At 50.7% G+C, this 23138-nt stretch overlaps 10 protein-coding genes and 1 non-coding gene across 11 annotated transcripts; 5 read left to right on the top strand and 6 right to left on the bottom strand.

The window, feature by feature from the left end:
• Positions 1-40: 40 nt before the first annotated feature.
• On the bottom strand, positions 41-873 carry ASPBRDRAFT_193736 (uncharacterized protein; the record flags this gene model as incomplete). Its single annotated transcript, XM_067620666.1, has 2 exons — positions 41-664; positions 742-873. 2 exons carry the CDS (start codon positions 871-873, stop codon positions 41-43), a joined length of 756 nt encoding a protein of 251 aa, XP_067482320.1.
• A 241-nt stretch (positions 874-1114) lies between these two features.
• Positions 1115-2193, bottom strand: ASPBRDRAFT_28037 (aldo/keto reductase; the record flags this gene model as incomplete). Its single annotated transcript, XM_067622465.1, has 3 exons — positions 1115-1141; positions 1206-1993; positions 2049-2193. The coding sequence occupies 3 exons, from the start codon at positions 2191-2193 to the stop codon at positions 1115-1117; spliced, it is 960 nt and encodes a 319-aa protein (XP_067482319.1).
• A 584-nt stretch (positions 2194-2777) lies between these two features.
• On the bottom strand, positions 2778-5257 carry abaA (transcription factor AbaA; the record flags this gene model as incomplete). Its single annotated transcript, XM_067617369.1, has 3 exons — positions 2778-4528; positions 4586-4762; positions 4819-5257. 3 exons carry the CDS (start codon positions 5255-5257, stop codon positions 2778-2780), a joined length of 2367 nt encoding a protein of 788 aa, XP_067482318.1.
• A 994-nt stretch (positions 5258-6251) lies between these two features.
• On the bottom strand, positions 6252-9083 carry mrd1 (RNA-binding ribosome biosynthesis protein MRD1; the record flags this gene model as incomplete). Its single annotated transcript, XM_067617305.1, has 4 exons — positions 6252-7469; positions 7520-7792; positions 8001-8759; positions 8856-9083. The coding sequence occupies 4 exons, from the start codon at positions 9081-9083 to the stop codon at positions 6252-6254; spliced, it is 2478 nt and encodes an 825-aa protein (XP_067482317.1).
• A 287-nt stretch (positions 9084-9370) lies between these two features.
• Positions 9371-10244, top strand: ASPBRDRAFT_40321 (dynein light chain DYN2). Its single transcript, XM_067624329.1, has 7 exons — positions 9371-9409; positions 9461-9483; positions 9532-9565; positions 9619-9653; positions 9699-9725; positions 9778-9847; positions 9897-10244. Exons 1-7 carry the CDS (start codon positions 9379-9381, stop codon positions 9959-9961), a joined length of 285 nt encoding a protein of 94 aa, XP_067482316.1. The 5' UTR covers positions 9371-9378; the 3' UTR covers positions 9962-10244.
• A 199-nt stretch (positions 10245-10443) lies between these two features.
• ASPBRDRAFT_40320 (rhodopsin family protein) lies at positions 10444-11693 on the top strand (the record flags this gene model as incomplete). Its single annotated transcript, XM_067624328.1, has 7 exons — positions 10444-10602; positions 10752-10805; positions 10913-10946; positions 11020-11044; positions 11109-11141; positions 11203-11243; positions 11310-11693. Coding segments are annotated over exons 1-7 (407 nt in total), but the record flags the coding sequence as incomplete, so codon positions are not given.
• Positions 11694-11852: 159 nt separating this feature from the next.
• On the bottom strand, positions 11853-14114 carry ASPBRDRAFT_119717 (sodium:solute symporter family protein; the record flags this gene model as incomplete). Its single annotated transcript, XM_067617281.1, has 5 exons — positions 11853-12426; positions 12483-13136; positions 13190-13706; positions 13760-13932; positions 13993-14114. 5 exons carry the CDS (start codon positions 14112-14114, stop codon positions 11853-11855), a joined length of 2040 nt encoding a protein of 679 aa, XP_067482314.1.
• A 1389-nt stretch (positions 14115-15503) lies between these two features.
• ASPBRDRAFT_28032 (HIT family protein) lies at positions 15504-16460 on the top strand (the record flags this gene model as incomplete). Its single annotated transcript, XM_067622463.1, has 1 exon — positions 15504-16460. The coding sequence occupies one exon, from the start codon at positions 15504-15506 to the stop codon at positions 16458-16460; it is 957 nt and encodes a 318-aa protein (XP_067482313.1).
• A 455-nt stretch (positions 16461-16915) lies between these two features.
• On the bottom strand, positions 16916-19091 carry ASPBRDRAFT_193728 (SEC61-beta family protein; the record flags this gene model as incomplete). The annotated part of the gene is made up of 3 exons (XM_067620665.1): positions 16916-16950; positions 17011-17356; positions 19068-19091. The coding sequence occupies 3 exons, from the start codon at positions 19089-19091 to the stop codon at positions 16916-16918; spliced, it is 405 nt and encodes a 134-aa protein (XP_067482312.1).
• On the top strand, positions 17798-17869 carry ASPBRDRAFT_t87. Its single transcript has one exon. It is a non-coding gene; the product is annotated as a tRNA-Glu (tRNA).
• A 2703-nt stretch (positions 19092-21794) lies between the features above and the next one.
• ASPBRDRAFT_119082 (uncharacterized protein) lies at positions 21795-22981 on the top strand (the record flags this gene model as incomplete). The annotated part of the gene is made up of 4 exons (XM_067617224.1): positions 21795-21877; positions 21947-22385; positions 22441-22635; positions 22691-22981. The coding sequence occupies 4 exons, from the start codon at positions 21795-21797 to the stop codon at positions 22979-22981; spliced, it is 1008 nt and encodes a 335-aa protein (XP_067482311.1).
• Between the last annotated feature and the right edge of the window lie 157 nt (positions 22982-23138).

Genomic DNA, 23138 nt, shown 5'->3' with positions numbered 1-23138 from the left:
CAAAACAAATCATGCAATCATGCAAACCGTCCGATTCCAATCACTTCGTCCCCTCCTCACCTCGCCCATCCTTCCTCTCCCCTTCCTCGCCCATTTCCCTCCCATCCCCACCCTCACTTTGACCCTGACTCTCACTCTCCAACCCAAACCGATACAACCCCATTAAACTCTTCCCCCCAAACCTCCACACATCCCGATCCAACATTCTCTTTACCCGTTCTGGCACATGCGCCTTCCTCCTCATCGGCCCATCCGCCAGATAATCCAACGGTATGCCGCTCTTCACCAGATCGTTATACATATGGCTTTCCTTATCCACGTAAAAGAACGTATGGTAGGGGTTTCGCGTCATCGCCGAGACGTGGTTATGTCGCGATGGTTGGATCGTGCATGTCAGGGTGTGTGGTTGTGCTTGTGCTTCTGTCTTTCCTTGTGATGGTGATGGTGTTGTGGTGGTGGTGGTGGTGGTGGTGGTAGGGTGTGTATTTGTATTAGAGAAGGATTGGCTCTCATCTGGGTTCTGGGTCGTACTCTGACTCTGGTCCTGGTTCTGGATTGGAATGGAAATCGGCGATGCCGCAATGGCGGAAGATGCCGCGGATGCGGACTCGAAGATGGCGATGGTATTGTGTGCGGATTTGGGGGATGTGTTTGTTGGGTCGTACTAAATCCGTCCATTATTATTTATAAGTATTTGGTTTTGAATATCTGGTTATAGGGAGATTGGGGGGGGGTGGTTACCTTCAGATTTCGAAATGTCACGACTTCGCCGAATTTCTGCAGTGCGGAGAGAATGAGTTTGCTTTCGGAGAGGGTGCGCGGGGCCGGGTGGGTTTTGATGTGAATGCTGGTGGTTAGGGATTTGAGAGGCATCTTTGTGTTATTAAGATTGGTATTTGAATTGGGTGTGGTATGGTGGTGGGTTCATGGTATTGTAGGAATGAATGAATGAGAAGGGGGTGGAGGAGATGAATGGAGAAATGTGGTTATCGCGACGCGGTCTTGGCGGGTTTATCTTATCTATTACTATCTACATGTGACATGCGTAAAGTATAACTTCTACATAGTTGTTTATGTATTTCATATATATCGTATACACTCGTAGCTGGGTAGTCTAGAAAATGGGAGCATAGAGTCCGTACTGCAGATAACAGGTCAGTAAACTTTTCCATAGACAGAAATGGGAGTAGGGGAAGAAAACTCACTCCCAAAGGATCATTGAACCGCAACCCGCGATCCAAACCAGAAATAGCCTCAATCTCCTCCTTCTCCAAATCCCATCCCGTAACATCCAAGTTCTGCTTCAACCGCTCAGGGTTGTTACTCTTAGGAATAACAGCAATGCCTCTCTGCGTCGCCCACCTCAACAACACCTGCGCCGGCGTACGCCCATGCTTCTCTGCAATGCCCTTAACAAGCTGGTGCTCGAACAGCGGCGGCGAGTCCACCGCATTCTGCACACTCAACTCCAGGAAACTCAACGGTCCAAAAGAACTATACGCTGTGACCGTCAATCCCTCCTTCTGCGCATACTCGACCAATCTCGTCTGGGTCAAGTAGGGATGGTGCTCGATCTGCAGCGTGGCAGGACGAATGCGCGCATACCGCAGCAGATCCATGACAAGCTGTGCAGAGAAGTTACTAATACCGATGCTGCGGGCAAGTCCCTTGTCCACGAGCGACTCCATCGCCGTCCAGGTCTCCTGGATCGTGGCCTTGCCGAACTCCAGCTGGTCGTTCTCGGACTTCCAGCCGGGCGGGTACCGGACAGCAGGGTCGACGTATTTCAGGGAGATGGGGAAGTGCACGATGTACAGGTCGAAGTAGTCAATGCCCCAGTCGGCGAGCTGTTTGCGGCAGATGGGCTCGACGCGGTCGCCATCGTGGAAGCTGTTCCAGAGCTTGGAGACGATGAAGAGCTCTTCGCGCTTGACGAGGCCGTCTTTGATGGCGCGTGCGACACCTTGGCCGGCTTCGACTTCGTTGCCGTAGTCTGTGTTTTATGTTAGATTGGAAGATTGGCTGGCTTCATGAAGGGAGGATAGTACCGCAGGCTCCGTCAAACAGACGGTATCCTTCCTTGATGGCGTGGTAGATCTGATCGGCGCAGGTGTCGTTGTTCACTTTCCAAAGACCGAAGCCCACGAGGGGCATGTCGTGGCCGCTGTTTAGCTTTACTGTGGGAGAGGCCATGGTGGTTGAAGGAGTAACAAGGTCGTGTTGAGACAAGGTAAAGGACGCGGTTGAAGCAAGATCAGGGGGGGCGATGAAGGGAGAGAAGGGGAAGGTTTGGAGGGGTAATAAGTAACTACCCCTCGGTCATGGCATTATGAACTTAATCCATTGCGCGTATCCACTGGAGGCACCGGGCACGGCACAATCAGCGGCATTGGAGGCTAAATGAAGCTGTGGCGGCTGTATTGAGTTGGGGAGGTAACTTATCCAAAGGGTGGCCGGATGCCATCCAAAGTCGGGCCCGGCTAAATGCATCCATCTGCCGGCTAAATGCACGCCACTCAACCCTCAACCCTTATCTTACTTACTTAACTACCATTACAGCTTACGGAGTACAACTTGGGAGCTAATACAACTTCTAAAATACTGCGAATATTGCAATCAGAATGAGTAAATAAATAGTCATTTGTAAATGAAAAGGTATCCTGCCATTATTATACACTGCATTTGAATCGAAGATTAACCCCCGCCCATCACATTATTAAGAATACTTTTTTCTTCGGCCATTATTATCATTAAGTAGTCACGCGTGGCCTGTCCAATTAAACGGCCTGTACTGTATTACTCGCGGTGTAAGAGTGCGCATGCTCATGCGCTCCTCCGTTCATATCGGTCGGTAGGCTGCCCGGCCACTTATCAAGCTCCTCCGGCATAAAGTCATAGCTGTGGCTGGGGTTTGGCTCTCGGGGCACCGCAACGTGGTGTTCGGATGACTGGTAGCCAATGTGCGGGTAGTGGCTGCCCGGGATGTCCCCGGACATTGCAGTGGTTGGTGGCATCCAAGATGCCTGGCTGTTGTTCATATCGTCGATAGACTGTGCGCTCGTCACCAGCATGCCGTTCAGCAGGGCGTTGTTGTCGTGCACATTGACCCCAAGTGGTTGGCTGTGGACGTAGTGGCCTTCATGCTCAAGGCTGTAAGGACCATGAGTGGAATGCGACAGAGGAACTTCGGGCATGCTAAGGATGCTCGTGCCACTATTGGGGCCGTTGAGAGTAGTCTGCTGGCTGATATCATGTGATTGTAGGCTTGGAAAAGCATCCAGACCCAAGGTCACGCCGATCTTATCGTTAAGGCGGTCTTCTTGCTTGGGAAGCGGGCTCATGAAATCAAAAGGAGCGTTGAACATCTGCGCAACGCTCTCCTGGCCTGTCGAATACAGAGGCCAAGGGTTTGGGGAGACCCCGTTACTGTGAAGCAGTTCGTGGGATTGGGGTTGATGGTAAACGCTAGGTCCCGGCCGATTCAACAAGATCGAGTCAGCCAGCGACATTGGAGGAGGGAGATCGATGCCCGTCGCTGCTTTGGGGCTTGCGTGAGGGATTCGCTCCGACGAAATCACTCTACGCCATGTCGTGGTGCCGACTACATCGCGGGGCAGGGTCTGTCGGAATTTCCAGAGGATGATTGCTACCCTTTTCTTTTCACTCACAGCATGTCCAGAGTAAGGGTTAGACATCCTCCGCGAGCTGTAGGGTGTCATGGCCCGAATCTCCTGAACTACGGTCAGGTGGCGGAGAAACTCCCTAGCTTGCTCGTGGCCATGGTGTCCAGCATCCTCGGCCAGTTTTTGATCTTGCGTGAGCTTCGTGAAGCGATTTGCCCACCATTTGGATTCAAAGTGGGGCTTGACCTTGGTGTGCGTCGCGGTGTGCACCGGCCTCGCGACTTCCTGACGCCCCTGGTAGATCTCTTGACCATTTTCATACATGTAGATTTTAGAGGACCAGTTCTCCATCTCACTGAGAATCGGCACTCCAGCCGCACTAGCTTGGGCAAAATCTAATTCCAGATGAATGCCGAGTTTAGAGCGGGCAGCCGGGAAGTCGTCCATCAACTTTAAGTTGGCTTCAATTAGAATAACGTCGCAGTCCAGCGACCCATTAGAATTCGCCATCAGCGAATTGAGGTAAGGGAAGGATGTTTGCCAGTTCCTGATCTCATTCAGAGAAATCGGTGCTACCGGATGACGCTGGTCGTCTTGAAGGCGACTGTAGATATGACTCGCGTCCTCAATACGATCGTTCTTGTCTGGCTCGTTCACCCACATACCGAATCCGAGGCCTTGGATAGTATTGAAGTTGCTCTCGGGCCAGCTGGCATTCATGGAAAACGGGGTAGGCGGCAGCTCTCCTCCATAAGCCTGTCTCATAGGGTCATGATAGGTGGGGTGGAGGTGATTGCCATAATGACTTGACAAGGGAGGATCCATGGCAGGCCCCCATCTTGGACCAGCGGGCGGATGTTGGTTGTTCGAGCGGACGTTCGCCTCTTCTCGTACGAGTCGCTCCCCTAGACACGTATATTAGACCAGTCCGACTTCAGCATTACTTTGATAGGCCCACTTACAATCGGGGTCTCCTTTGAGGAACGAGTCGAGCACTTGCAGGTGGCTGGAGACTTGTTTTCTAGTTCTTCGTTTACCAGTTTTCTTGTAGATGAACTCAGCAATGAGCTCATTTCGACCATATGACTTTCCTCGCTCGGACCATTTCCGTCTGCCCATTGGCGGATTCGCCTCGAGAGCTATCACAACGTTTAGTATTCATGTATCGTTCAACCCAAGGACTGATTTTTCTCACCTTGTTGAAACGCGTCTTCAAGCTCGTCCGACCATACCGGTTCCCCATCTTTGCCAGTGTCTCGACGTGGACGGGACCTGTACTCCAGATACTTGCTGGACCTGAGATAGCTTCTGGGCCTGCTACGAGGACCGATTAGGCTGGGCCCAAATGAATGCAGGCGCCGGAGCTTCTTGCTCTGGAGCCGGAGGTTCTGAGGGGGCTGAAGGGTGGTGGGAACAGTGGGCACTGGATGTGTTGGAACTGGGGGTTGAGGATACTTGAAGGCAAGTTGCTGCAGCTGGTCGTCACGACCAACAGTGCTGCTGTCGGCTAGGTTGTCAGAGTATGTCTGGACGTTCCCAGAGGTGTTCTGCAGGGCCCTGTCCGTATGGGCACCGATGCTCTCGAGAGCTGACTGGTGTTGAGGCACAATACACCCCGTTTGCCAGTGCGCCATCGAGCGGACCACTGGAGAGTAATTGAATTGACTCTGGGAAAGAATGACAAAGAATGCCAAAGAGGAGGGTGATGGAGGACCGCAAAATGCTTTCTACCGCCGTACCAAAGAACCCAGTAGTCACAAACCAGCGATCAAGAACGTAGATGCTTGGAGAGAATGTAAGAATTGGGAGAGAGAATGTGGGAGCGAAGAGCATGGTGTTTATAGGAAACCACTACTCTCCCTGGAGAGGGAGGCCTAGTGGCATAGCTGAATCACGCTGCTCGTTGATACACCACCCCTCCAAGGGCTATGTCAACTGTTCAAGGCGGGGGAAAGGAATCTCCTCCCAAGCTTCACGCGTCCAGGTCGAGCTATGAACCAAGGAAGATCCTGTGTCCGAGCAAATCAGGAGGAAAGGTACTGCCCGATGGGAACGAGCGGAAGACCGATGCAAGGGATGCTCCTCGAGCACGAACCAGTGAGCTGCTCCTCGGAGGTTTTAGTGCACGAGACGAGTAGTGACTGCTAATTTGAGATGCATGGAGGAGCAGCCAGACGTCCAAGTCCGTGGCAATGGCCATTCTCTGGAATGAGCAATGGCCAACGACATCGTCCAGTGCCACGGGAGTGGAATGTAAGAGGTGGTTACGTAGATCATGTTGGAATGTACGGCCTGGACAATCTCAGGACCAGACTAGTCTTCACTTAGATATCCAGGGTTCGAGCAACTAGGTGTATAAGGAGTTAAGGGAAGGAAGCCTTGAATCGGCGAGGATAAAGGAACCCGCGATGGGATGACAGGAATAGACTCGGGATGAAAGAGTTCCACTGCACGAGCGGACGGGTAACTCTGCAGGACGCGCGCGTATGTACGTGTTGACAGCCGCAGGAACGTGTTGAACCTGCGTCCGCACTTCATGCTCAGCGTCCGGGGACGCAAGGGATATTAATATCAAAATCGAACCATTGCTATTGTCTGTCCCTACCAACAGGGAGAAAGAGTAGGGACTTAGTCCTCTTCGCCGTCCTGGGCCCCTACAGTGAACTTCTTGCGCCCAGGCCCGGCAAGCTTTTGTAGCTTCACCCTGTCCATCTGTTCCCCTACTTTCTTTTCGATTTGTTTGATCTCTTCCTCGGCATCGATCGCCTCCTCGTTTGCAAACTCCAGGACCAGCTTTCTGCCCAGAAGATGGGTATTCTTCAACGCGTCCATGGCGTTTTCCGCTTCGCGAGCGCTTACAAAATCCGCAAAACCGAAACCGCGAGCCGACCTGTCAAACTTCTTAGGAACCCGCACAGAGCGAAGTTGCCCGTAGGCTCCAAAGAGTGACCGAACATCCTTCTTGGTGGCCTGGAACGGCAAGTTCTTAATGATGATCTTCGTCCTTCTGGCTGCCACCTTCTTCGCGGTATCTTCCCGTCTCCGCTCTTCAGCAGCATCCATTCCACGGTGAGACACCCTTACTACCAGTTCATGCTGATCAAGTTTGTAGCCATTCATGGCGGCAAGCGCAGATTGGGCCTGGGCTTTCGACCTGAACTCCACGAAGCCAAAACCCATGCTGAGCGTCTGTCCAGGATGCTTAGGGTCAGGCTTAGTCTTGATCCTAGCAGACACAAAGCCATCCAGTGGCCGGAACAGGTCCACGAAATTCTGGTTCGTAGTAGCAAAGTTGAGGTTCTTTACGAAGAGGGTGGTAGTGGGCGTAAGGTCATCAACCTCATCTGCCGCGAAAGTGTCAGCAGTGGAGAAGCCTTGAGAGACAGCCTTAGTCTCTATTGTTGCCTTCTGTGGCACGGCTGCACCATCAAACAGATCCTTGGGTGCCTTCTCCAGGAAAAGGATGGAGTCTCCCAGTTTCCGGTAGGCAAGTCCTTTGAAAGCTTTTTGAGCCTCATCTGGTCTTGAAAACTCCACGATAGCTATCGTTCCACTAGGGGGCATAAGTAACCTCGTTATTTGCCCAAATGGTTCGAACAGTTTCCTAAGCTCATCAGTCTTGACGCCGTACGAGAAGTTCTTTACAAGGATAGCAGTGTTTCCACGCTCCCGCTGCTTGAAGGCTTCGATATTAACCCCATTAGCTGAAAAGTAAGCTTTCGTTTCTTGAATTACGTGGGTTTCAGCGTGAGCCTGCTTCACAGCAGCATCAGATGAAGTAGGATCCAAGAGATCTGCTTTGGAAACACCAAGTCGCTCAGCTACTGAAGACATGACAGCATCAGTCTGCGATGTATTAGCGTTTGATAATGGCGGCTTTCATGCGAGCTACTCACGTTCATATAGAGAGAGTTCCAGCTAAATGTAGAAGACGAGGCATCCATCTTCTTCTTGATTTGCTTCTGCTTTTTCAGGGGTAGTTTCGCCAGCTCAGAATCATCAATCTTATAAGTCTTCTTTGCAGCTGCTGGCAGAATATGCATCAAGCGACCTTGAAAGTGTTTTCCGTCGAGGTTTTTGTAGGCCTCTACGGCCGCATCCGCATCGAGGTACTGAATGTAGGCAAAGCCCTTACTGGTATTAACCCTGGTATCGAAAGCCACATGGATCTAGTCACATTAGCATAATTCAGAAAACTAATGAGTGAATCAAGCAATGATATAGTGTTTAGCTCTTCAGAAAACAAGAGGCATCTACTAAAATACTCTTTCCTGGTAACATCATGTGCTTTGCATCTGATGTCCCTATCAGGACGATCATCATTGAGCTGGGTAGGGGTTGTGGATGGCAGGAATTAAAATTCATGGATTCACTGACCTCTTCAATTCGTCCAAAAGGAGCAAATAGCGGTTCAAGATCTGACTCCGACGTGTCGTAAGCAAGGTTTCGCACGAACAATCGTGCAGAGAGACGAATATTCTCGATATTCGTATCGACCTGCGGCTCCTGAACCGTCTTTTCTTCAGTCGCGGCCGGTGCAACAATCTGGGCATCCCTAGAGTCAGCACCCGGATCCTCTGCTTCTTCCGAGGCTGCAGGTTCCTTCTGCTGCGCAGCAGCATCGAAGTCCGCCTGCTCTTCCTCGTCAAGCAGACCAAGAAGGCGACTTGTCTTGGAGCGGAGCCAGTCCGCATCAGAAACAGCATGTGCCTCAGTCTCGGCGGCAGTATCGTCCTGCTCTGCCGGAGCCTCAGCGTTGCCTTCCCCACTGTGATCTACCACCATGGGTTCAGGTGATCCTTGAGCTTCGCCGTCAGCTGTGTGCACCTCCCGAGAGTGATCATAGTCATCGCCAAGCTTCGCCTTCTTCCTCTGTGCGTAGGTAAGCTCCTGAGGTTGCTCCTCTTCTTCAGCGGGCTGTTCTGCGGGTGAGTTATTCTCCGGTGGCTTGGGAACATCATCATTTGCCCATGTTTTCGTCTTAGACGAATGTTGCATTACAGAGAGATACTCTTGCAAGCGAGCGTCTTGCGGGGCGTTCTCGCCATCCCGTTTACGCTTAAGAGAAGTATCTGCGGCATCGCTCGCAGAAGTCTTATCATGTTTTCCAGCTTTGCGAGTTGGTTCGGCATCGATCTACAAAAATTACTGGTCAGTCACAAGACCACCTTGATTGTCAGCGGGGAAAACAAAAGAAACAAAGCAAGTGGGAATAGGGAGTAGAGCACATACCGGCTTAGCAATGTCTACTGAGATTTTGGACATCTTCACGTAAGTCTTATTGAAATAAGACACAGCCTGCTGGGCCGCCTCATGGCTCTTGAAGCCCACGAAGCCAATCCTGCGTTTAGGCAATACATGAGCGTCCGTGACTTGGAAGCGAGTAGCGAAGTGCTTCCTCAATTGATCATCAGAAAAGGTTGGCGGAAGGCCAGAGACAAATACTCTGGTGCTCTCCATGATTGTGACAATGTGTGTCACTGGAATTGTTTGGAAAGAAAAAGTTCGAAGAAAATTTTTGGTGGAATGTTTTTTTCTGCTTCCTTATAGTGCCGAGGGCGGTGAGGAGGGCGGCCTGGCCCGTGCGTGATGCGGGCGGCATCCATTGCGCGCAGCCAGCAATGTTGATTGATTCCCAATACTTCCATTAGGCTTCGTGGGACGTCTGCGTACACTAAATTATTGGTGCTTGATCCCTGTCTTGAATCCTTGATCATTTTACCTATTCCTATACTTATCATCGACGTTCAGCAAAATGGCTAGCGAAAAGAAAGATAAGCTTGAGGGTAAGTCCCCGAACGCGGCATCGTCAAACGATAGCTAACATGACCGTTCAGCGCAGATCAAGTCCGTCGATATGGTAAGACAAATTGCTGAAGGTAGTTGAATTGGGCTCACAACATGGTAGACGGAGGATATGCAGCAGGAGGCTGTTGAAGTTGGTATGGTCAGCCCTACGGGTCACCTCGAAAAGGAGGGCTAATACGATGGGTAGCAATTGAGGCAATGGACAAGTACCACATTGAGAAGGTAGATTTGTCGTCATCTATTGGTTATCGTTGCTAACGACAGCAGGATATCGCTCAATACATCAAGCGAGAGGTCAGCATTGCGCACTGTATCCGAACCACAGCTCATCGCTCACAATCTACAGTTCGATTCGCGCAAGGGTGCGACATGGCACTGTGTAGTTGGGAGGAACTTTGGCAGCTTCGTCACACATGGTGAGAGTCATTTCCAGGGCATCAGGGGTAAGGGCTAATTCTGGAGCAGAGACGAAACACTTCATCTACTTCTACCTCGGACACTGCGCCATCCTCCTCTTCAAGACCCAATGAACATACGGCCTCCGGCACCAGTCTGATTCGCCAAAGTGATGTCTATAACCTTTTCGGATAATTCAAGCAGAAGTATCGTGCAGTGAAAGGTCCCATGCAAGCGCTGGAAGGAAATGCAGCCATATGGTCCAGAACGGAATGCTGTGGGGTTGCCTAGAGGGCACAACGCGGCGGTGATTCTTCCGCGCATCTACCTGCTACTTGATCCAGATTCTTTGTTAATCATTTTCAAAATATCCTAGTGTATACGAGTTGATCCAACCGCAGAACCGCTGCAACGCTGTACCGTAGACACGTAGCCTTTCCAGCATGCAGGATACACTACTAGTAACTACTACTATATATATGATGCGAGCACAGCAACGACACCGCCGAGTGCGGAACGCCAAGTGCCAAACCGCGCCAAGCCACAGCGCCACACGTCAGCCCCAACAGTTTATATGGCTGCCTCCCCCTTCCCAATTACTTGAGCTGCTGCCAATGTTGTCCCCGTCCCTCTACACGTCGCATTATATGATCCATACAATCCCGATTCCTGTCAATTATTGCCTCCTTGATTAGAAGACACTCACCCCCTAATCTGTCCTGAGAATACTCTAAAGACGTAAACATGGCCATCTGCATCACCTTCGGAACACATGGTATGTGACTTGACTACGTACTCCCTTTCCTCCTACTCCACACCAGCACCGACCGAGGCGACGACCCTGATGGTTATGGATTCCACCACACCCGACAAGAACCCACGACCAACAAGATAGTACTCAAAATTAACACCAAAGAATCCCAGAGTTCACTTCCATGCTAGAAGGATACGAGAATGTCCGCGCATTTTGCTATAACTGTGAGTCCCTGGACCCTGACAATCATGACTACTAATTTTAGCTCTGGTTCCTGACCCAACCAATAATTAATGGATTATTGACTGACCCGTCTTACTTTTAAATATAGGCCAACACTGGAATGGTCATTGCTTGACGAGATGGTAAGCAGATAACTAACTAGTTCGTACGAAACAAAAAGCATTTGGGTGCTGACGTATGCACTGAATTGTCTAGGCCGTGGTTCACCGTCTGCTTCATTGTAACTATGTCCCCAGTCCGTATGGCGGCTAAGGACGGACCCAACTGACTGTTTATACTTATAGCCTGTCATCCCTCTCGCAACACATAAGTACAAGGTATACTATTGCCGTTCTCTCTCTCCCGTGCATTTTCTGGGTGTATCTAATATCATCATAGGAGGTAACCTGCTACACATGCCGCTTCACGCAGGATCTACGGTAACTCCACTCCTCCCTCCAGCCTAACCGGGGAACAAATGGAAAGAGACTAACACACGTTTCTAGCGACCGCCCTGATATCACACCAGATACACGACCTCCCCCAGGTGTCGTACCAGGTCAATTACCGCAGGCGTACTATGGAGGTGGTGCACCTTTCTATCCTCCGCCTCAGACTTCGGGGCCGCCTCCACAGGCGTCCGGGGGTGTGGTAGCGCCGCCGCAGCAGGCAGAGCAGCAGAATCATGTGTATAAGTGATGACTCTTTCTGATTCTTTAATGTTGATGATGTATTATGATGGGTTGATGGTCTGTCTATTCTGTAGTTTATCGAATACCTCTTGATTGCTTGCTTGTTGCTCTTTGTGTCTGATACTTCGGTTGTTAACTGTCGTGCATGTATTGTATCGAATCCGAGTCAATTGCCCTAATGAAGTGCATAGTATATGTCATAAACTCATTTTATCATACTATCTAAAGCAAGCTCAATATTATAAAGTAACGAATGGGGTATATATCCAAAACCAAGAAAACCAATCATAACCATCCCAAACCCAACATATTCAGTTATCATCAGAAACACACATCTCATCATCCACTTCAATCACTTCATTTCTCCAAAACCTCCTTCTTTTCTACCACAGGCGTCTGCACCCCCGAAACATCCCCGCTTCTCGCCTCCCCCATAATCATCCCCTTCCTTCCCCTCTTCCCCATCACATCCAACGCCATCATCCTCACTGTCCTCACAATACTCTCCCGTCCCTCATACAACGGGAAAATAACCACCCCGAAAGTCGTACAGAACAGCCAAATCAGACCCACAACGACCCAACCCGTAAAGAACTTTTTGCTGAAGACATACGAGCTGCCGTACATAGGGATGGGCCAGAGAATAAGGAAGCAGAGGACCATGGCGATGGTCAAGGTGCGGGAGTAGAGGGCAGCGCGGTTGAGTTTGCGAGTTTCTTCTTCCTCCTGGGCGGCAGACTGGTTGTTGATTTCGCCGGGGATGAGTTCGATATCGATGTGAGCGGCGGCGGCTACGTCGGCGTCGTCGACGCGGCGGATGGCGCGCATGGTGCCGTAGTCGTAGTTTTGGGAGCCGAAGATGAGGGTTAGAAGGGGGGAGAAGATGACAGGGCTGAGGAGGGCGGCGACGTTGCCCGCGAGCATTGGGTAGCTAATTTTTCTTATGTTAGTTGGTTGTTTGGGGAGAAAGGGAGTGATGGGACTCACTTCGCGCCTGTTGTGGTGACGGTTAATATGCCGTATTGTTTCTTGGTAGTCACGAGCCAGGCGATAAGGGAGACGGCGAGGCCGAGGGGTGGTGAGACGGCTGCTGCGATCCAGTTCTGGTGCTTCCAGATGAGGGACATGGCGCCGGGGAAGACTGCAGAGGAGATGATCACGCCCATCAGCAGGTAGAGGTAGCCCATTCCGATACCAGCGTAGTAGAGGCCGGTGGAGAAGCCGGCCATGGCGATGGCCCAGAACACGCAAGTCATGTGTGAGACCCAAACGAGACGCTTGCCCTTGGCGGATGGGTCGATGTAGGCCTGGTAGATGTCATAGGTGAAGATGGATGAAACGGCAATCAACTGGGCGGAGAAAGCGGAGGTGACTGCCATGAAGATCATGATAGTCGTGCAAACTGCGCCGCTGTAGCCGAGAAGCTTGACAGCGGCAAAGGGCAGAACGAGACCGGCTGTGACATCGTCGGAGCTTAGGCGCTGAGTGCCCTCCAGAGAGAGGGCAGTCATGCCCAGAGTGCTGGCACACAGCCAAGGAATCGCGAACCAGCAAAGACCACCAATGACATATCCGGGGAAAGCGTGCACAGGGCTTGCGGCGATAGCTTTGTTGTAGTATCCGTTATCGAGGAAGACGGTACTGTTGGGGTTCATTAGCAAGCAATTGGTGCGGGAGTGTGGTGGTTGATATACCCAAAGTTGCCGACCAGGTTGATAATCCAGAAGATGCCACCCTCCTTCGACCTCATAGTCAAATAGCTTCCCTCGGCATTTCCGTCAACTGGGTGGAGTTTCGATGCTGCTACTAGCGCGTCATAGACGGCTCCAGGAGAACCGAGTTTATCACTAGTCGCGTAGGCAGAGAATGCGAAGATGAAGATGACGACAATAATCACGACGGTGTGCATGTAGTCCGTGATGAATGTCGCCTTGATACCACCGAATAGGGTATAGAGCACGACACCAATCGGCAGGAGGAAACAGGCAGCAACTGTATTAACCCCCGTGAGAGATGTCAGGACGGCAGAGCCACCAGTAAGCAGCATGGCGGTAACAAGAATGTTGGTCATCAAGCAGAAAACAATGAAAACGACGTGCACGACTGTTCCATATCGAGCACGGAGAGCTTCGAGGAAGGTATGTGCGTTGGGAGCCCTCCGTTTGAGCTCGATGGCCAGTGTAGCGAACAAGATGATCTGGACCGTAGCGCCTATATCCCGAAATCAGATTGATATTGACCGTGCTGTTGTTGACTGTAAATACCTGATGCGTAGAAGAAAGGACCCGAGATGCCGTATTCGTAGGCCACAGTAGTTGACTGAAGAAGAGTTGCAGCCCATGTCCAACTACTGACGACTGCCGCGGCAACCAAACCCGACTTGACTGATCGTCCAGCCGTGGAGAACATTTCCGATGTCTGCACTTCATTTTGGTATCTATACAAGACCCGTTAGCCTCACCAGGTTCCAGAGCTTGGTGGGATTAGGATTACACACCGCTTCAGAGCCCAAGTGATGAAGATCATAAGCAGGGCAAAGGCAAACCCCAGACCAATGATGATGCCATATCCAAACCCTTGCGAGAGAGGAGCTGTGAATGTGACTGTGTCTGAAGACATGTTGGCAGTGTATGGACACGCGAAACGATGTCTTGCTATGGCTGTACGATGACTGACGGAGACGTCCTGAGCCTGGCGGCAGAGGCAACAACATATAAGGTACGGGACCCTTGAAAAATCTCCGAACTCGCAGACACGCTGGTGATCGGCGGGAGGGCCATATTGATTCAATGACTACCAATCCAATATTATTGGATCCGAGGAGTTAGGCCTGGGGAAGCAAGCAGCTGATAAGACCAACACCCTGGTGGCCGTTTCGTAATGTGCTTTCATCAAATGCGAGTGCAACATCAATGGCAGTGGACTAGCTCCAGGTGAGCTTAGTCCCGAGTAATCTACTGAGAGTAGTCAGTGCCATCGTTCCACAGATCCATACGCATACGCATGGATTATCCAATGCCGCATCCACTTTCTTTGCAAGAAAATCCATAACCGAACCCCAGGTGGGTTATCAACGTATCGGGCCCGGGCAGCTTATTGGCGAGGCGGAAATGCTTCTTATCAGCGGAGGTCAGCGCAACGGCGCCCATTGGCCCGAGTGGTGAGCGGACGATGATAAGAAACCGTAGACTATCAGATAAGAATGTCAGCCAAGTCATGGATTGGTTGGCGGCAGTCTGTCGCTCTGCCAAGAGCTCCATGGCTTTATGGGGGTGCATACTCAATGATAGCGCTCTATCAGTTGGTAGTTTACTTACTCGATCTCGCCACTAATGCTTTGGGGGTCGTCCCCACTGCTCTGTCTGGAGCCGGGGAATCTTCCATCATGCTTCGACACTTCTAATTGGTGGGGGTTCACGTAAGAACGAACTGATCTTGCTTTGCATCTGATGTATGCCAGATCTCAGTACTGTGCGTAGGGCAGGTCTCGTTTGTGCGGGTGTCATTCACGTGCGCTTTACCACTGATTCAAAGTGGCTCTGTATTGGCGTGCTTCAAACCATCATGATAATTGCAGCATCCTCCACTAGGTAATGTGTAGACAATATATATCAAATCACTTATACTCCCAAATTAGTACACTCAACACTGTAGTAGTAGCCCATGAGTCAGACGCCAGTATAGTGAGTGGTCTATCTTGGTGCAGTTCAGAGTCAAGATCTACACTAGTACTGATATATACTACCCGATATACTGGGCTTCCCAGTCGTATATGATTGAACCCACCACCAAGACTGGCCCTAATAGTACTCATCTCACCACCGTACAAGTATACTACTCGTAGCTAGTAATATCCGTTGCCAACCATGACTCACGCCATTTTAAGCAATCATACATCAGCACTAGCACCAAGGCACCATCGGGATCCTATAAACATCAGCAGACCATCACAATCACAACCACCAGCCACCTCACAAACCCATTCATCACCATCACAGCAATAACAACATGACCACCGAGATATACCGCGACAACAATCTTACCGTCGCCCTCTCTCACCACCCAACAACCCCCGGCCACACCATCGCAACCCTAACCAACACCATCACCACTACCACCACCACCAATACTACTAGTAGTACCACCCTCTTCACCCTCCCCAAACCCACCTTCATCAACACCCTCCTCACCCTCCGTACCACCATCATCCCGGCACTCAAATCAACCTACCAAACCCACCGCATCGCCCTAATAACAAACGGGGGAAGCGCCATCTCCCTCATCCCCCTCCACGGCCTCACCTCAACCTGGACGCCCATAACCAACCCCGAAACAGCCTTCCACGACCCCCACCCCCAACCCCAGTATAACCCAAGCTACATAACATCCAAATCCGGCCCCCGCATGCCCTCCACCCACCTATCCCACACAGCCAACACCATCACTACCCACACCCGCTCAACTCCCAATTACACCTTCCACGGTCCCTCGTCCGACACCAACCTCTTCGCAAACATAATCCGCGGCACCGAACACCCTCAATGGCGCATCTGGGAAGACGAGTCCCACGTTGCCTTTCTCACACCATATCCGAACACGCCCGGGTTCACGGTGCTGGTGCCGCGGGTGCATTTGGGGAGTGATATATTTGGGTTGGGGGAGGAGGATTTCACGGCGTTGATGGGCGCGGCGTATACGGTTGGAAGGGTGTTGATGGAGGCGTTGGGGGTGGGGAGGTGTGGGATGGTGTTTGAGGGGTTGGAGGTGGATTATGCGCATGTTAAGCTGGTTCCAGTTTATGGGGAGGAGGAAGATGATGATCATGATGGGGGTGGAAAGAGGGAGGTGTTTCGGGAGGTGTATCCGGGTTATGTGAGTTCTTTGCCTGGGCCGGTGGTAAGGAATGTGGAGGAGTTGGTGAGGAGGGCTGTGGAGATTCGGGGATGGATTGATCGCTTAAGTTAATTAATTCCTAGGTGTGTTTGGGGGTTGAATCTGATTATATGGAGTGGCTTCCATCGAGTCTCATATTTCATTGACAAGCACTATATTACACAAAACGCATTTCTTTCACGGAACTAGGCTCTCCATTAATGTTGATGGGCACAAGTGTGCACGGCATATTTTAGCGATGATTGTTCCAACCTATTCTGCAGATAGATTCGGATCAATTGTAGAAGCACAAGATCAGCATGTGCCTTCCCCACTACCAGCACACACAAGAAAGAGGCAAGGGACACCAGGGGGTATATGTATCGAAGGGCAAAAGGTTGGATGATTGAATTCGCTGGCCTCGCTTTGATCCCTGCGCTGCTGAACTCGCGCGCGACCCCGAATCATTCGACACGAGTCAGACATATCACGTATAATGGGACTAGGAGACAGCAATGGGGCGAGAGTACAAGTCGCATCTCAGCGGCTTATGAGGAGAACTTGCGGGTGATCTTGGCAATGACTGGATGTGCGCGTTAGAGGTCACTGAACCAGTCGGAAGATTTGCCCGGAAAGCACTTACCGTGAAGACCGACGACGGAGAAGATGAAGCCCAGACTGAGAACCAGGACGACAACGGGGTCAACCCTCAGGCCGGGGCTCTCGTCAGTGTAGAGCTTGAGCATCGTGCCGGAGGAGCCACCAGCACCGGCGGCGCGAGTCGAACTGGGTCTGGCATTGCGGAGAGACTCCTTGTGGTCAGCGGCCGCGCGACGACGCAAAGCAGCCCGGGGACCACCAGGAGGAGTGGGAGAGGAAGGGCGGTTGACGGAGGAGACAGCAGAGGCGCCGGTGCCAGCGCCAGCAGACTTGGAGTCGGGACCGGACTCAGCACCGGAGGTGAGGGGGGAAGCAGCACGGGGAGAGGCCTGAAGAGGATATAAGATTAGATCAGGTTGTCCTTAGTTTAATTGACTGAAGCTGTCACAATTCGTCGATGGTCTGGTCCAGGTCGCTTGAGGACAACGGTAGCCACCCAAGAGGATCGGCAGGACAAGGGTTGCTCACCATTTTGAAGAATAAGGGGATTCAAGGAGATAAGAATCAAAGAAAGTGAAGCTGAATTAAACAATAATGACAACAAGAAGCAAGGAAGCAATTGGCCGATGAGAGGGAAGGAGTCGACTGAGGAGTAGAAGAGGAGGAGATACTGGTAGGAGGTCCGGGAGGTGAGGTCGCGAGATGCCAGAAAGAGGCCACGCTCACGATTTCGAGCTGGCGGAGGGTACCGTCATTTACGGTAATGCCAAGAGCGCTACTTTATGTAAACAGCTTATTTAACATAAGATGGGTGCATCCTTCACAACAAGTCCGATGTGGTGTAACGGCTAACATCGCCGTCTTTCACACGGCAGCTCGGGGTTCGATTCCCCGCATCGGAGATATCTTTTTGATTTTTTGTCTTCCATTTCTACCCATCTATTTCATCTTCTGATGTGTCGACATCATGTCCTTTCTGCACATGAATTGATTACTTTTAGCTGGTGTGTGGCGTAGTTATGTTATCATTATCCCTCATCAACTACTATGTATCTTGACCAACTACGAAGGGAGGTTCTGAAGCACCACTGACTCAAGAGTCTCCGTTATTCCATCACTCCCCACTGCAAATTCTAGACCTTGAAGCTACGTAAGTTGTGACGATCTCAAGTCTAAGAGTGTACACTGCTATTGTGTGCCTGGGGAGAGTCTGAGAGAACCTTGGATCGATCTTGACTCCACTCCACAATGAGGCAGTTCAGCTCCGACAATGTGATGCTTTAGGTACGGATAGTCTACGGCTAAAAGGGGCAAAACCACGAGCCCTATGCGTGTCCCTGAAAACACTGTGGAGCAGTTCAGTCTCGCGCGGCTGAATTATCCATTCTTGCGGAGCAGACTCGTTTGTCTACCCGCCACTCACGTGGAAGATTCACTCTTGAGTTGAACCGGCAGACATCCGGCCCATGGGTGCCATTCCAGAACCGTTGGCAGGCAGCAAAATACTATTTAGCCAGTGTTCTCCTGACATGACGACCAATCAGAACGGATTCTTCGCCCGTCAGTGTATGAAAAATTGAAGTGTAGATGACTCAAGACCTTCAGTGTCATGTCGACGGACAAGACCGAGTGAGACCCGTGTCGCCATAGCAATACTGCAAAAATTCTGACGACGGAAAAAGTTGGGTGCTTTTCATAATGCCGTTGTTTCACCGAAGCGCACTAAGCACGTCGAATGGCACATGGAGCAACCGAGCGAGCAGCAAGGGGAAGGGAAAAGCGCACTAAAATAGCCACACGACACTATCTTAGAAGATTCGATGGGCTCACAGACCTGTGGCTTTCAGCACACTGGTTTGAGAACTGCATTGGTACTTGTGCTTGCATACATGGTGAGACCGTAGTCACTAGAGATCAATATCGTTCCCAAATAGATGAGGAATTACTGCTCCGTATCTGCTCTTGGACAGACACGTTATCAAGTCTAGCTAATTCGCCGGTTCGGCTTCGACCCCGACAATAAGGTTAGATGGGTACGTAACCTGGCGTGAGAGGAGGCTTGAATTCGTTATGCGTCTGCCTAAGGCAAATAATGTCTACCTGGACCTCTTCCAGATGCTTCATGGTTCATGCAGAAGCGAGGCAGAGATGAACTACCCTTTCAACTTTTATTTTTCTGATTAAACCTTGAACTGCTGACCCTGCAGAGGTTTCCATGTACACAAGTGACAGCGCACATTGTACTAGGTTTCAGGAAGCTGAGCCACGGATCTGGTCTGATCTGAGCCGGCCACCACAATTTTGGCCCCAATTCTGGCCCCGTTCCATCTCCGGGGCAAAGGGAATCCGTCTGACGCGCACTAGTCTAGATGGGGAGGTAGTCCAGTGCAGTGTTATCTAGTCTGCAGGCAGTATTCCGTAGACTACAGTAGATAGATAACTAGGAAACAGTGATATGATACTGGGATAGCAAATGGTTGCCTAAGACCTCCCAATCCTAGGATCTAGTAAGCGGCATCTCGCTACCATGTATGAAGTACAACAACCGATGTAGCGCATCTTCTGAAGCCTTTTTTTTTTCCAAATGAACCGCATGGGGGCCATGTGAACCTACATAATATGATCGTGGATGATTCACACGTCGATCGCATTCTAGCCTCCTAGTTTATATAGAAACGGATCTTCTGCCGCCCCCGAAATCATGCTTGTCTATTTTATACTTTGGTTTGAGCCGTTGGTTTGCAGCCCATCCGCCATTAGGAACTTTGACATTCCCCCACATTCACCACATGATGGTGTATGGAGCTGCTGCATTTCGCTGGTACGGAGTACATCGAATAACATTCGGTACCTGAATCATCATTGTGATCTGATGATTGGATAATAAAGCTTCTTGATTAATGCGATCGTTGCATGCCTCAGCCCCCAACACATTGAGATAGCTGCTCTCTCGGTACTTCGGCAGCAAGCCCGACAACTACTCTGAACTGTGTAGCTCGGATGCGCCCCTTTGGGGCAACATGCGAGTAAGTGCGCACAGAATTCCGGACCTACGGGCTACAATAGTCAAATAATAATAGGGCTTGACTGCTTGAGGGTAGTAACGCGCGGCATTTTACTAGAGGGTTTAATAATAATCGGAACCCAGTTTCAAGAGGCAGCCGGTCCATGGGTCCGACCCACTGCGACGCGACGAATTCAGGAGACAATCGAGTCTAGTTCCTTTCTCCGTCGAGTTTAGCCCAGGCACGGGATCCAGTTCTGAGACCCGGAAATCACGAATCACAACAAATAACAACAACACCGAAGGATTATTATCACCACAACAAACACGAGAGAGAGATCTGATCCCTCGTCGTAAGCAGAAGCAGCTAGTATGTTACTCGGAGGAAAAGAATTGAGAAAGTTAACAACCACAACTCTTCGTTCTTGAGTAGATAGATAGACTATTTCTCAAATGAATGGTCCAGGTGCTCCCGTAATTACCGTGGATAGATTAAAAGCTTCTTGGCTCTGAGAGGATAATCCCGTGTATAAGCCGAACGCCATGATAAACCCATCATAAAATTAGAAGAGAAAAATTGGGCCCAGGACGGAGCCGGGCAGATTTGGGTGAACCCCAACACAACTTGCCTTTGCCGTTAACCGTCGCTTATTTGCTTGACTGCGACTAGACCTGGTTGTCATGTAAGGTGTGGGCTACTGTCTGTCTGGAAGCAGTGCGCATCTCTGATTTTTGTGATCATCGCTGCTTTTCCCGCTTTTTCCCCTTCCATTGCTGCGTCTGGACTCCCAGCTGAACCCTGGATGCCACATACGCCTCCCCCGACCGAAAAGCAGCCCCCTCCTCCTCCTCCTCTTCAAAGTGTGTGAGTAATCCGTTTGGAAATGTTCAGTTTAGTTTAACTATTCACGCCTCGGGCTTGGCTTAACAGCAGCCTCCGTTTTTCCCTCTCTCCCTCTCTCTCTCCCACTGCCATTCCACTCATCATCTCTACAATCGTTCTTCTCCCAGCCTTTCTTTTCCACCTCTCACATTCATACTTCCTCCTTCTCCCCCGACACTCGTTTCTTTTCCCCTTTCACCTTTACAGCATTTTCTCCTTATTCCCTTTCTCTCGTCTCTTCCCTCCATCAGTCTCCTCTCCCTATCTCTCTGTCTCCGACTGACTCTGGGCCTTGATTTGAGTCCGCATGTGCTCAGCCTTACGCCAACAGACCTCCTCCAATCCCGAACCATCGATCACCGGACTGAGCCTCCCCGCCTAAGGGTGACACACGACAATTCGCACCACGGCTTAGCAATCCTACGACATCCCTCGCGAGACTTCCTTATTCTCCTCTTTCACCCTGCAGCGAGCCTTTCATCGGGCTAAGATATCCTCCGCTCGCCCCGTTAGCCCGTCTTGACTGTGGCTTGGTGTGGCTTATACGCTTGTCGTCGAGTGTGGCCCTCGTCTCACAACCCGTCATCTTCGAGAACCTCGACCTCCTGAAGCCCCCCCCTCCTGATCACCTCAAAAACGAGGCCTCGGCCGCAACCCACAAAGATCGGGCTTGTCACCTCCCCGCTTCGCGATCTGGTACCCTTGATCCTCTAGCTGTCCAGTATTTTCGCGGCCGTTAGGTGGTCGAACCGTCATATTGTATCCCGATCCTGAGCCTCCGACGGACACTAGCTCCGTAACGGAGCACTTCGTCAAGATTTATTCCCACAATTCGCGGGCCTCCCTGCTCGGGGGCACTTTCGATCCATCTTTCAGACGCGGTTTCCGTGCCCGAGAAGGGTATACGAATGTTCCTCCGAATCCTCCAAAGCGACACAGGATGTATCGGCCAAACTCGCTGTGGACTTGGTCCTTCTGCATTGTTACACTCATCCAGACCATCATCACGCTTGCACTAGAGTCGTAAGTGTGGCTTTTATTGCTGTCGTGTCAAACACATCTGGGTGCTGATGCTGACCACCGTACGACTAGTTATGTTTTCGCAAATTTCCAAATCCAACTGTTCCCTAAGGGCGAAGTCTCGACCGCATCAAAGACAGTAACCACCTTCTTGGCGCTGTACTGTTTCGGTTTTATATATGAGTTAATACTCGTTTACGATGCTCTACGCCTCAAGAATACCATTCAAGTCATTGGTCTGTGCGTGTGCAACCTCGGTCTTCTGATTTATGGAGCGGTGCAAGTTCAGCAGATCAAAGACTCCATCGAAATGCTCGTGGCCGAAAGCGCCATCACTGTAGACGTGTGGGGGGAGACAGAGCCGTTTCTGATTATCATCCCGTGCGTCGTTGCTATGGGCTCAGTTTTGATGATGATCATCGCTTGGAAGCTCTACGATGAATTTGCCTGGTCGATCTATAAGCATATCAGCGCTGATCTACGCATGAAGCGACGGTATCTTACATATCAGGTACTTGCTGCATCTCCGTCGACGTGGGAACCAAAATCTAACACTTCTTTCTCAGATTTATATCGCTCTTCTGAAGTTCGATTTCTTCTTCTTCCTTGGTTTCACGGTTCAATTTCTTGTCATTGTCACAAACAAGACAGACGTTGAGTTCGGTCTTACAACGGCTGCCATTCCCGTTACAATTCTCATTCTTGTTTGCGCCGCGATCTTCGTCAAGCGAGAGAGCTCGATCGGAATGATTGTCGTCATTGTACGTTGTCATAACATTCCATTGGCCACAAATTGTCTTCTAACTGGTATCGCAGCTTCTATACTTCGCAGCCATGGCCTACTTTTTGTTCAAGCTGGTCCGCATGTACCAGCCTCAAACCTATCAAGAGTACCTGCCCGCCCGGCGGTCCTTGACATTCTTCGCTGTTATCACACTTCTTTTGATCGTGTTGACGATCACCAACGCCTGCATTTGCATGCACAATTTCCACAAAGGCCTGAAGCAGCATGTACATCAGAAGAAAAACCGCGACAAGGATGAGAAGACAACTGAGTTGTCTTCCAATATATCGGGCCAGGTGCCGGGTCGCATGATGATCGACTGAGCGATTGCAGCCCCACGTTATGAACCAAGAATAATAGAACGAAAAAAAAAAGAGGAAGACCAAAAAGAACAGCAAAATTGCAAATCGGGAGACCTTTGCTTTTTTCCAAATTTCTTACCACTGCACATTGATTTATGGAGCGATTTATCGTTTTTAA

The sequence above is a fragment of the Aspergillus brasiliensis genome (assembly GCF_001889945.1).
Source record: "Aspergillus brasiliensis CBS 101740 unplaced genomic scaffold ASPBRscaffold_3, whole genome shotgun sequence".
Classification (NCBI taxonomy): domain Eukaryota; kingdom Fungi; phylum Ascomycota; class Eurotiomycetes; order Eurotiales; family Aspergillaceae; genus Aspergillus; species Aspergillus brasiliensis.
The sequence above is the reverse complement of the archived record's forward strand: the minus strand, read 5'-3'. Positions and strand labels throughout refer to the sequence as shown.

Bases quoted from the DNA above. Each gene is read 5' to 3' on its own strand.
- ASPBRDRAFT_40321 (XM_067624329.1), top strand. From the start codon at position 9,379: ATGGCTAGCGAAAAGAAAGATAAGCTTGAGG. The intron at 9,566-9,618 runs GTATGGTCAGCC...TACGATGGGTAG, and splicing joins GCAGGAGGCTGTTGAAGTTG to CAATTGAGGCAATGGACAAG. The intron at 9,848-9,896 runs GTGAGAGTCATT...ATTCTGGAGCAG, and splicing joins TGGCAGCTTCGTCACACATG to AGACGAAACACTTCATCTAC.